This window comes from Schistocerca serialis, chromosome 3 (genome assembly GCF_023864345.2).
Source record: "Schistocerca serialis cubense isolate TAMUIC-IGC-003099 chromosome 3, iqSchSeri2.2, whole genome shotgun sequence".
Taxonomy (NCBI): domain Eukaryota; kingdom Metazoa; phylum Arthropoda; class Insecta; order Orthoptera; family Acrididae; genus Schistocerca; species Schistocerca serialis.
The window spans coordinates 356,093,303-356,106,535 of record NC_064640.1 but is presented as its reverse complement, the minus strand read 5'-3'; the positions used below and the strand labels follow the sequence as shown (position 1 = coordinate 356,106,535).

At 38.0% G+C, this 13,233-nt stretch overlaps 1 protein-coding gene across 1 annotated transcript in view; it reads left to right on the top strand.

Annotated features, from left to right (window-relative positions):
• Positions 1–13,233, top strand: part of LOC126470841 (katanin p60 ATPase-containing subunit A-like 1) — a 108,915-nt gene that overhangs the window by 75,113 nt on the left and 20,569 nt on the right. The window contains exon 5 of the mRNA XM_050098856.1: positions 1,963–2,072. Coding sequence (XP_049954813.1) covers positions 1,963–2,072 — 110 coding nt within the window. The remainder of the gene's footprint in view (positions 1–1,962; positions 2,073–13,233) is intronic.

Genomic DNA, 13,233 nt, shown 5'->3' with positions numbered 1-13,233 from the left:
ATGATTCTTCCTTAATTATTACAATAAGCAACAGGTTTCTAGCACTTCAAAAAGGATAAAATCACTAACAACAAAGTACCTGTACTGAAAATATGGTATTAATTTTACAACTGAAGCAAACAAAATGAATAACAAGAAATATTCACACAACAGAAACAGCAATGGCATAAGCAGCAGTCACAGTTGGAGTCAGTCCATTCATCCTATTATGTGGGTGTAATAATGTGTTGTGATAATGTAACTGGCCAGAAAATGTATAGGCCTAGGTAAAATGCTATCAGTTTACAAAGGTGACTGCTTCCAAAACACTTGTGTGTTCCACAGCACAATATTGTTGAAATGTGTGGAAACCATACTAAACAGGACTTATTGGGGATACTGAACTTATACAAGTGGTCACATGTTTGTTTGACTTGAAGGAGACCATCGAAAATGCTGAAAAACTTGAATTGGCAGATGCTTTAAAATGGAGACCAAGTATCCTGTGAAAGCCTATTCACAAAGTTTCAAGAACTATTAATATATATGGAATCTAGGAATGTATTGCAGATGTCTAAAAGATTCACTCATATACCAACTGCAAATACAAAATTAGTTTAATTGGAACGTACACAAAGTCATTCTTCCCACACTGCATATGCAAATTAACTGGGAAGAAACTGTAGTGTGTGATACTGTGAGAAGTACCCTCTGTCATGCATGTCACAGTAGTTGGCAGAGTGTGTGTGTAGACGTATATTTTTTGGACAATTCCATTTATACCATAGAACAGTTGAATAGACAATATTTATCAGAATTTTGAGACACATCTGGTTACTGTGGTTATGCAAGCCTATCCAGTTATGTCTCCAAGAGTGACCCAAAGCCTCAGTGTGATTGCTATTCCCCTTGTATTTCTTCTGAACATTACAACAAGAGATTCTTCCAAGGCATACGTGGTAGCAGCATCACAGGGGTAATGGACATTGTACCCTGTACCACCAACCCAAGGACGTTAACATCCATGGAAACATTGAAAACTACGAAACAGATTCATTAATCAAATTACTACTGTATTATTATTTATGAGTCTAATTTAAATCCAGGTTCAAGTACTAGTCTGTTACAATTTTTCTGTTGTCACAATAGAAAAATGATTTTGCAGGAACTGAGTTAATTAACTGATTTCATTTTTTAATTTCAATGTTTCTATGGAAATATATTATGTATTAATAAATATAGGTTAAAACTAATAAGTAAACAGTGCGCATCTTTTGTGAAATAAAAGATAATTGTAGGGCAATGACTGAAAAAATTAGTTATTTTTCTGTCTTTTATTATATCAGACAATAATCACTGATTGTGTTTATACAATTATTGATTTCAAGTGTGATCTACAGCCATCTCTAAATCAGTATTGGAACACAAGAAGCTTTTTTACACAGTGATGCAAATGTAGCATATTTTGCTACATGTAATTCTCTTTGACCATGTGATCAAACTAACAAGAAGAATTGTCACTACAAAATGTGCACTGTAACCTTTTACACTGTGCTAGGAGTAATGGAGAGGATTATACCTACTCCCCTGCTTCCTGCATCCCCCATGTAAAATGCCAAGTTACATTGCACATATATTAAATAAAGCCTCCAAGCACACAAAAACTTCACTTTTACCTTGCATATAATTCTTCCAATGATAACAAATATAAATCTTCTGATCAGGGTACAGCTGAAGATCAAATATGGATACATAACAATCTTTAAATCAGGTCTTAAAGGGCATTATAGCCATAGTGCAGTAAATATCATACCTGTCCATTTGTCTTTTCATGTGTCTGCACGTGCATCAAGTCTATGAGCATTTCTTAGGTGTGTGTGTGTGTGTGTGTGTGTGTGTGTGTGTGTGTGTGTGTGTGTGTGTGTGTGTGTGTAATTCCTCCATCATACAGAAATAACAAAAATGCTCTCAAAAATTTTTCAGTTCAGATAACAAGGTGATAATGGTACTAGCAGCAACCAACCATCCATGGAACATTGATGAGGCATTTCGCCGAAGATTTGAGAAAGGGATATATATTCCTCTTCCAAACGGTAAATCTGCATTCATAATTCATCATAATAATGGTATTCATACAGCTGTGTATTTGATTCACAGGGGTGTACTTAAACCCAAATCATTGAGCTATGACACACAGAATTGTTACACATACTCTAGCATCACTTGATGGAAAGATATTAACTTTCTCCTTATTATATTCCTAAAATCAATACACATATACACTCAGATCTACATATAATGTACAACTGTGCATGTACATGCAATATCAGTAACTGAAAATCCAGGAATAGAGATAGTATGTATGTAGGATAGAACACTGCCCGCCAAATAGAAGCAATTCTGAACAGTAGGTAATTGCTTATAAAAGACAAAAATGCTTTATTTTTGGAGAATGTCCTTTATTAGGACTACCAATGCACATGCTCAACTCAGCACAGGCTCTTGTATTGCAATGCTGTTTATCTAAATGAGGTCAGCAATGATGTCAAATGGGATAAGTGGTGGGCGAACAGAGATATATGTAGAGTGAGGAGATGGATGAATGGTACAGTAGGTGGGGTGGGGGGGGTTATGAAGGATAGTGCTAGGATGGAACATGTAAGTGTTTTGCAAGGTCAAGTTAGGGATAGGTGTGCCAGGATGAAAACAGAGAGGAAAATGGGAGAGTACTGGGGTAACAATACAAACTCGTAGATACATATAGGAGATATCGAAAGGTTCAAAGTTATGAGTAAGGATGGAGTAGTAGATAGAGGAAACAGGAAAAGTAAGAGCATGTTATGGGAACAATTGGTGACATTAGTTGATGACATGAAGGGAGAAGAGAAGGAGGACAAGTGTGGCACAAGAGTTAGCAAATATTGAAATCTTAACTGGAATGAACGATATGTAGAAGGGAGATTTCCCACCCACAACATTCAGAAAAACTTAAGGCTGTTGGCAAGAATCCAAGTAGCATGGCTTGTAAAACAAATGCTGAGGACAACCACTTGCATAGCATGCTAACTTTCAGTCACGGTTTGACAATATCTGTTCATGTGAGTGGATAGTTTAGTGCTCATATCTACATAGAATGCTGCATAGTACTTTCAACATAGTTATATGCTGTGACTGCTTCCATGTGTGGCTCTAGTTGTGATGAGTGATGCCAGTGATAGAATTGGTCTAGGAATGGTTGGCAGATGTATAGGACAGGTCTTGCATCTGGGTCTTATACAGGAATGTCACCCACAGGTCAAGGGATTGAAAACAAGATGGCCATAAGGACACACAAAGATACTGCATAATTTTGGTGGACAACTGAATAGGGGTAGAGGAGTTCTGTTTAAGTCAGGGTTGGAAGGGTTGATATACTCTGCTGATGCTTCAGTACGATCCTCAGTACCCTAGGAAAAGAACTGCTTGTCACTGAAAATTTGGTATCCACTGGTTGCCAGTCTGTATGGGGGAGGGAGGTGAGACGTTTTTTATATAAGACGGGTAGCAGCTGCAGAGTGGATGTACTTCTGGTGAGTGATGGGTTTAGTCTGAAAGTGGCCATCAGTGAAGTGAATGTGGCTCTAGGGGCCAAGGAGGACAATATAAAACAGGTGGTAGACCGGTGTTAAGATTTTGAATGAATGACAGTGGGATGTCTTCATTGGGTCTCTAAATCATAAATATGTCATCAGTAAATCAGAACTAACTAAGGGTTTCAGGACTGTGAGTGATTAGAAAGGATTCCTCATGAAGGCTCTTGAACAGGTTGACACAGATCATGTAGATGTAATATGATTTTCCGAACATCCTTTGACCATTGATACAGGAATGCTGAATATGGGCAGAAATAACTGCAGGTCAAGCATGGAGAAAGGAGGAGATGCCAGTTACATTAAGAAGGCATGAAACTATAAAAACACTGATACCCATATACTTTACAGTGATCGGTGTTTTAAAACTTATGCTGCAAAAGTAGATTTTCTTGGAAAGTTAATAATAATAATAGCATACAGGACTCCATCTGTTAATTTTGAATTATTTATGAAATATTGATGCATTATTAAACTTCTTGACTTCCAAGCAAAATAAGGTAATATTATGTGGAAATATAATTTTTCAGAGAACACCTGTTCCAGAGCTTTACTTAAGTTCCTTGCCATTTTATGTGATCCAGCTCCTTTATGCAATTTGCAACAAGAATTATGGGAATGAGCACTACTGCTACTGACCACATTTTTATAGATGCATTGAGATTACAAAGTGCTATTGAAATTCCCATAGTTAATGGCCTCTCAGAATATTATAGTCAATTGCTGATGTTTAATATCAGAGTGCACCACATAAATAAAAATAATTGGAAAATACAAGGGTGATAAATGGACAAGAAATTGTCAGATACAAACTGGAAAGATATGTACAACATTCCTGGTGTTAATGAAAAACATAATGTATTCTGTAACATTGTAATAGGCTACTAATAGAAACTGCATTCCTAAGAAATTAAAATATGGAAGCAGATTAAATGCATCTGAACCTTGGGTTACATATGTAATCAGAATATCATGCAGAACTAAGAGAAAACTCTACTAGTCATCAAGGGACATGGATGATGATAGGATTAAAGCCCATTTCAAACTGTGCTGTAAAAGTCCAAGTAAAGTCATCTGAGTGCCAAATGGTATGTATTATCAATAAAAAATAAGCTCCTTAAAGAACAAGATAAGAACTGTTTGGAACCCACCAAAAAAATGAGACAGGAGAAAAGAATCCAGAAAATGGAGAAATTTCTTTAAAAAATGAGGAATTCTGCATAAATTTATTTGGCCAATAACAGACAGATTAGGTTTGAATATTTCCATAGAGTACTTTCCAAAACAAGTTACATAAAATTCAGCATCCTCCTACATTTCCAAAATAAGTTTCCAAATTTTATTAATTCTCTTACAAATAAATGGTCAAGTGGTTATGAAGAAATCAAAAGTAAAATAATGAAATGTTGTTCAGCTGAGCTTACAATTAGTAATATATTGGCTTACTTATGCAACTAATCTTTTCCTAGAGAGACAAGCGTTCTGTTTTCTGCAACTTCACAAAAAAAGGGGTCAAGACACTATTCCAAATTACCAATCTGTCTTATTATTGCCAGTATTTTCAAAAAAAAAAATTTAGAAGATCATATAAGTTGTAAACACTTTTGTTTGTTTATTTATTTGTCCATCTTCAAGCATCTGCATGCAAAGGATGCCTAGACATTTGTAAGTACACTCTATTTTATTTAGTTGAGTTGTATGTATTTCTATTTTTAATGTTTGACAAGAATTATCTTGGTGTACAGGTTGGCTTAGGCTATTCCTTCTATAATTTACTTCTATATGCAAGAGGTAACTGCATATGGAGAGAAATAAACTGTTAATATATTTAACTGTGTGGAATAAGGCCTATAAGGTATTTTAGTCATGGAAATTCCAGATGTGCACCTGTTGGTCTTGTTCAAACAGATGCTCCCCCCCTCCCCCTTTCTCTCCCTCTTAATTTTTCTCTCTTCTTCTTTTTCTTCCTCAGGGAGAATCACCCTAAAATCAATACCTTATTTTAAATGAAAGTGGAAGATATCATAATAGGAACTCAGTGATAGTTGTTTAAAAACATATGTGCATTGTTTCCCCAACAAATAAATAACAAGTGACAGAATTATAGATATACCGTCCGTGTGACTATTTGAAGTAAATTTAGTCTCGAAATGTATGTCAAGGAGTTCAGCAGATGTGCACTCATTTCAGCATAGGATTAACTGAAAATAATGTTCAGTCTTTTCCTTGGTATACAATATACTAGAATCAGTAAAATAGAAGCTACTACCATTGGGAAATTTTGTGACTTAGCTAAGGGAACCATAGTATTCCCAAGGAAATGCTTAAATATTATGAAGTAGTAGACACAGCAGGTTCCTGGTTTTTATCTTATGTGAATGACAGAAAGCAATGTGTATTCCTGGTTTTTATCTTATGTGAATGACAGAAAGCAATGTGTATTCCTGGTTTTTATCTTATGTGAATGACAGAAAGCAATGTGTATCTGTTGCCTGTCAGTCACTTAACAATAGGCATTCAGAATTAGAACCAATCAGACATGGTGTACTGTAAGGTTCAAGTTTGGGTCCTCTGTTGTTTCTGATCTACCAGTACATAAACAATCCTTCATTTGCAGTTTCAAAAAGTACAAATTTTATTATTTTCTGTAGATGATATAAGTGTAGAAATAAGAGGTAATATCAATTTCCTAAGTGAAAAGGCAGCTGTTGAAAGATTAGAAAACGTCATCAGTTGTTTTAACACAAATGCAATGCAATGTAATGATATTTGTGCTATGTTGTGTACATTCAGTTCAGTACATCTCATATAACTCTACAAGCTACAGAAATAGTCTACTGAAACAATGAAGTACAAGAAATAGAAAGTGTTCACTGTTTTGGATCACAACTTTAATTGGAGGACTGTGGCCTGGAATTATTTTAGTGCATTAGTTCGGCTATGTTTCAATTCCTACTGCCATACGTAATTTAAAAATAAAGAAACTAGTTTTTTCTGCACATTTTCATTCAATAATGAGTTATGGGATCATTTTATGGGGATGCTCTACTTATATGAGCAATATTATTTTCAGATGATGGTAATGTGTTATAAGAATTATGTATGGTGTTATCAGTGCTCCTTCAATAAGGCTGCTTTTATTTTTATATACATCATTTCCTTCTCTGATTATGACACAGTTTACATCACTTTTTACTGCAGTTTCACGGTTTTTGAGCACTTCTTGTAATCGAGCTCCAGGCTTTCAAATTCTATTCACTTTATATTCTGACTTAATATCAGATAAGACTGTGGCTAGTCCCCTACCATGACTCATTGATAGTACATATGTTTCTTCTTTCTTATTCACTGTCTGGTTTTCTGCACTGCATTTAATTTCATCATTTGTTGCACTAATACAATTTTTACTTCTAATAGTACTGTACATGGTGGTAATGAGTTTCCATTGGCAGTTTTTTGGTCAATAGATTTTTCTGAGCAGTTTCCTCTGACACTGAATTTTTTTTCGACTTTTTTGGGCTGCCTGCACTTCGAACCCTGTACTCGCTCATTAGTGGAACACGAAAAACGTTTGTTCTTAACACAGGATGAGAGAATTTCTTACGCCTAATATATATAGTACACATTCTTGTTTGCAGCTTTGCATCTCCGTGGGAATGTCCACAACTGCATCAAATTTTTCAACATACTGTCTGGCTTTACTCAACTTGTTTTGCAGCCCTTCCCCCACAATTACTTCAAGTCTGGTGTATTACTTTACTGTATCTTATATAGACCTATTCAGTTGTCTGTACAACCTTTAGGGCCTACTGCTTGTTAAATCTGGACCAGTAAAAATACAATACAATACAGCACAATGAAACTGGTGGTATGCTAAGTGAACAGATGTGCTAAATAAAACATACCGGTAGTTCATAATGTGTTGTAAGAAAGACATGAACGCTTTGTCCCTTAGAAAGCAGTTTCTATTAGAAGTATATATAATTCCTAGCAGTTGTGTTCATAATGACAACAGATGGGACCCTGTCCCATTGTTTGTTTTTCTGTCTAAAAAATTTTTTTTGGCCAAATTACATACAGTGTGCCACCTATAACCCACTTTGTAACCTTTCCCAGAAAGTTTGGATACTCACTACTACCTCCCAATATGTTTTCTACATGATAGTCATAGTGGACAAATTGGTGCACAGTGAAACTAAGAAATACACTATAATTACAACACAAGAACATAAGCTGACCAGCTTGTGCGCTGCTGAAACTAAGTGTTGTCCAGTGCATACAACAATATCATGTGACCATTCATGAAATTTTATGTCATAACATTGTGTTATTCATAAATGATTGTTGTCAAGATAGGACTATTACACTGAGGTGACAAAAGTCAGTGGATAGCAGTACACATATCCAGAGGGTAGTAGTATTGCATACACAAAGTACGATCTGTTGTAGAATTTTAGAACATGTTTTTTGCTCGAGTATCATGTCGTTTTTGGAAACCCAGAATCTACTATGTAGGAATCAACATGGATTCCGGAAACAGCGATCGTGTGAGACCCAACTCGCTTTATTTGTTCATGAGACCCAGAAAATATTAGATACAGGCTCACAGGTAGATGCTATTTTTCTTGACTTCCGGAAGGCGTTCGATACAGTTCCGCACTGTCGCCTGATAAACAAAGTAAGAGCCCACAGAATATCAGACCAGCTGTGTGGCTGGATTGAAGAGTTTTTAGCAAACAGAACACAGCATGTTGTTATCAATGGAGAGACGTCTACAGACGATAAAGTAACCTCTGGCGTGCCACAGGGGAGTGTTATGGGACCATTGCTTTTCACAATACATATAAATGACCTAGTAGATAGTGTCGGAAGTTCCATGCGGCTTTTCGCGGATGATGCTGTAGTATACAGAGAAGTTGCAGCATTAGAAAATTGTAGCGAAATGCAGGAAGATCTGCAGCGGATAGGCACTTGGTGCAGGGAGTGGCAACTGACCCTTAACATAGACAAATGTAATGTATTGCGAATACATAGAAAGAAGGATCCTTTATTGTATGATTATATGATAGCGGAACAAACACTGGTAACAGTTACTTCTGTAAAATATCTGGGAGTATGCGTGCGGAACGATTTGAAGTGGAATGATCATATAAAATTAATTGTTGGTAAGGCGGGTACCAGGTTGAGATTCATTGGGAGAGTGCTTAGAAAATGTAGTCCATCAACAAAGGAGGTGGCTTACAAAACACTCGTTCGACCTATACTTGAGTATTGCTCATCAGTGTGGGATCCGTACCAGATCGGTCTGACGGAGGAGATAGAGAAGATCCAAAGAAGAGTGGCGCATTTCGTCACAGGGTTATTTGGTAACCTTGATAGGGTTACAGAGATGTTTAATAAACTCAAGTGGCAGACTCTGCAAGAGAGGCGCTCTGCATCGCGGTGTAGCTTACTGTCCAGGTTTCGAGAGGGTGCGTTTCTGGATGAGGTATCGAATATATTGCTTCCCCCTACTTATACCTCCCGAGGAGATCACGAATGTAAAATTAGAGAGATTAGAGCGTGCACGGAGGCTTTCAGACAGTCATTCTTCCCCCGAACCATACGCGACTGGAACAGGAAAGGGAGGTAATGACAGTGGCACGTAAAGTGCCCTCCGCCACACACCGTTGTGTGGCTTGCGGAGTATAAATGTAGATGTAGATGTAGAAGGGCAGTGCACTGGCTAAGCTGTCATTTGTACTACGCTAATTGATGTGAAAATGTTTCTGATGTGATTATGATCACACAACAGAAATTAACAGGCTTTTAACGTGGAATGGTGGTTGGAGCTAGAAGCGTTGGACATTCCATTTTGTAAATCGTTATATAATCCAACATTCCGAGATCCACAGTGTCACGAGTGTGCTGACAATACCAAATTTCAGGCAACCCCTCTCACCATGGACAATGCAGTGGCCGATGGCATCCACTTAATGACTGAGGGCAGTGACGTATGCGTAGGGTTGTCAGTGCTAACAGATGAGCAACACTATGTGAAATAACAACAGTAATCAATGTATGATGTATAAAGAACATATTCATTGGGACAGTGTGGTGAAATATGGCATTAGTGGGCTATGGCAGCCAATTAGATCCTAGAAGTCTGGAAGACCATGGCCTGGTCCGATGATTCCCGATATCAGCCGGCAAGAGCTGACAGTAGCGTTTGAATGTGGTGCAGACCCCATGAAGCCATGGATCCAAGTTGTCAAGTGCTGTGCAAGTTGGTGATGGTTCCATAATGGTGTGGTCTGTGCTTGCATGGAACAGACTGGGTTCTCTGGTCCAACTAAACCAATCATTGACTGATAATGCCTAAGTGTAGCTAGTTCGAGACCATTTGCAGCCATTCATGGACTTTATATTCCCAAACAATGATGGAATTTTTGTGGGTGACAATGCACCATGTTACTGGGCCAAATTTTTTTGCGATTGGTTTGAAGAGCATTCTGGACAATTCAGGTGAATGATTTGACCACCCAGATGACATGAATCCCATTGAATTTTTATAGGATACAGTCAAGAGATCAGTTCGTGCACAAAATCCTGCATTGGCAACACTTTCGCAAATATGGACAGCTGTAGTGGCAGCATGGCTCAGTATTTCTGCAGGGGACTTCCAATGACTTGTTGAGGCTATCCCATGTCAAGTTGCTGCACTACACCAGGCCAAAGGAAGTCTGGTATAATATTAGGTAGTATCTCATGACTTTTGTCACCTCAGTATATGTTGTTGAAGAGCAACATGGCTGCTGTATCTCATGGTGTTTTTATGCAATATATTTCCAAGATTCTCTCTGGGCAGGCAATTAAAAAATTAAGCGCTAAAACATGTGCAATAGAGGTATTACAAGAAACATTTTCAGACTTAAATTTAATACATGTTGCCTCTCGTATGGTGTAATGCCATTCTGTGCAAAACTTAAACTACATAGTGTTTCAACTGTTGCTCCCGAGATCAAACATTGTTTTTAAATAGCTTTGTCCTTTGAGGACAGCCCAGTGGTCGAAATGCGTAAGAAGTGATTGAAACATTATTTGTAGTCAAAACAGAAGAATTGTATTATACAAGCTCTGTCACGGCAACATCTTACATGAGTCAGTGTTATGAGAGTTTTATCCCCTGGTAAAGAAAATTTTGTACCGTTATTACTCAGACCCTGTCCCGCCAAATTTGTAAATTTAGTGAGAGAAGAAAGACTCAGAACACACCTGCCTGTTTCCTTAATCCCAATTTTCTCATTGTTACGACATTCACATGAAATATGAGCACCAACTAAGAGAGACTGGGAAGCAGATGGAGATGATCCAAGTCTTTTGTCTTTTACGTTATTCACAGTTTGGATAGGATAGTGAGACACGAAAGACAGGTGTGGCTAGACATGTGGTGGTTTGACAGGTGACCCAGCTCGATGCATCAGGAGTGCCAACACAGATGCGCGTAGTCCGTAAGGAGTTAGCATGTGGAGCTGTCTGTCTGAGCAGCAGACCATACATCAACCCCTGCTACTGGAACAGTATATGAGTGCCATGAAATGACCCAGCTGTCATAAGGGCACCAAGTAACCTGAGGGGTTATTGTCGACATCTACACTATATTCTGCAAGCACCCTCATCATGTTTGGTGGAGGGTACTTCGTGTACCAGTGACACTTCCCTCTTTTTCTCTAGCAGTTACAAATGGTTCGTAGGAAGAACATTTGCTGGTTAGCCTCCATGTTGGCTCAAATCTTTCTGATTTTATCTTCATGGTCTTTTCATGAGCTAAACGTAGGAGGAAGCACTATATTGGTTGACTCTTCAAGGAACATGCACTTTTGGAATTTTAACAGTAAACTACACTGTGATCCAAAATTACTCTCTCGCAGTCCCTGTGACTGTTGGCTGAGCATCTCTGACACTTTCAAGCTTACTAAATGAACGTGTAACTAAATTATCTGCTTTTCTTTGGATCTTTTCTGTTTCCTCTATTAGTCCTGTTTGTCACACATCTTAGACTAATGACAATGCGTGTTCTTTGCAGTGGTTTGCAAAGTACAGATATAGATGTTTAGATTAATTCAAGTGTTGGTCAAACGAGTGTTTTGTAAGTCATCTTCTTTATCGATGGACTACATTTCCTAAGAATTCCTCTAATGGGTCTGTCTGGCATCTGCCGTACCCAAGAGTAGCTGTATGCAGCAGTTCTACTTCAGATTGCTCCCTACGCATATCGCTTTCCAGTGATTGTTCTGCATTTGTGTAATCATACAATAATGGGTCTTTCTATGTATTCGCAATATGTTACATTTGTTTATGTACGAGGCCTAGCGCCGATCCTCTGCAGTTCCTCCTGCAATTTTGCTACAGTTTTCTAGCTTTATGACTTCTCTGTCTATAACAACATCATCCACGATCAACCTAACAGAACTCCCGACGTTATCTTCTAGGTCGTTTATATATACTGTGAGAAGTAATGGTCCTAAAACACTTCCTTGCGTTGCGTCCAAAGTTACTTTTATGTCTGTAGATTTCTCGTCAGTGAGAATGACATGATGTGTTCTGTTTCCTAGAAACTTGTCACTACAGTCACGCAATTGCTGTGATATTCCGTATGATCATATTTTGTTCACTAAGCGGCATTACGGAATTCTGTCAAACGCCTTCAGGAAGTCAAGGAACACGGCATCACTTGTGCGCCTCCATCTACTACTTTCTGGGTCTCGTGGACGAACAGAGCGAGCTGGGTTTCACATTATAGCTGTTTCATTCCTACAGACAGGAGATTGTCGGTCTCCAGAGATGTCATAATACGCGAGCATAAATTCTACAACAGACCGGCGTCAGAGATATAGGCCTATAGTTCTGTGTATTTGTTCGACGACCTTTCTTGAAAACGGGAGTGACTTGTGGTTTTTTTTTTTTTTATTTCAATCATTAGGAACGCTTTGTTTCTCCAAAGACCTACGGTAGACTGCTAGAAGAGGGCAAGTTCGTTTGCATACTCTATGTAGAATCGAATTGGTATTCCTTTAGATCCATTGGTCTTTCTTCTGTTTAGTAATTCCAGTAGACTTTCTATCGCATGGTCACTTATTTCGACATCTGTCATTTTGTGCCACGATTTAAAGAAGGAACTACAGTGCTCTTTCCCTCTGTGAAACAATTTTAGAAAAAGTCATTTCCGCCTTTTCTGTGTCATCCTCCGTTTCATTCTCATTACGCTCACAGTGTATCTGAACAAAACTTCTTATGATTTTCTGTCAAATCGGTCAACAGAATTTTACTTTCAGATTCATTGAACTCTTCATTCATGGCCCTCCTGTGCTGATTTTGGGTTCGTCTAGTTTTTGTTTGTGTGTGAGGCTTTTGCTGGTTTTAAATTTGCAGTCAAACTCTCTTTGCTTTCGTAATAGCTTTCTAACGTGGTTGTCGAACTTTGGCTGGACTTTTCCATCCCTCACAACTTTGCTCGGCATGTACAAGTCTAAAGCCTAGGCCTATTGTACAACAGTGGCGGCTCGTGACTGGGAAGTTAGGTGAAGAGCTATCAGGAAAGAAAACTATACCTAGATTCATACAAGCTTATCTAAATAATTGAATT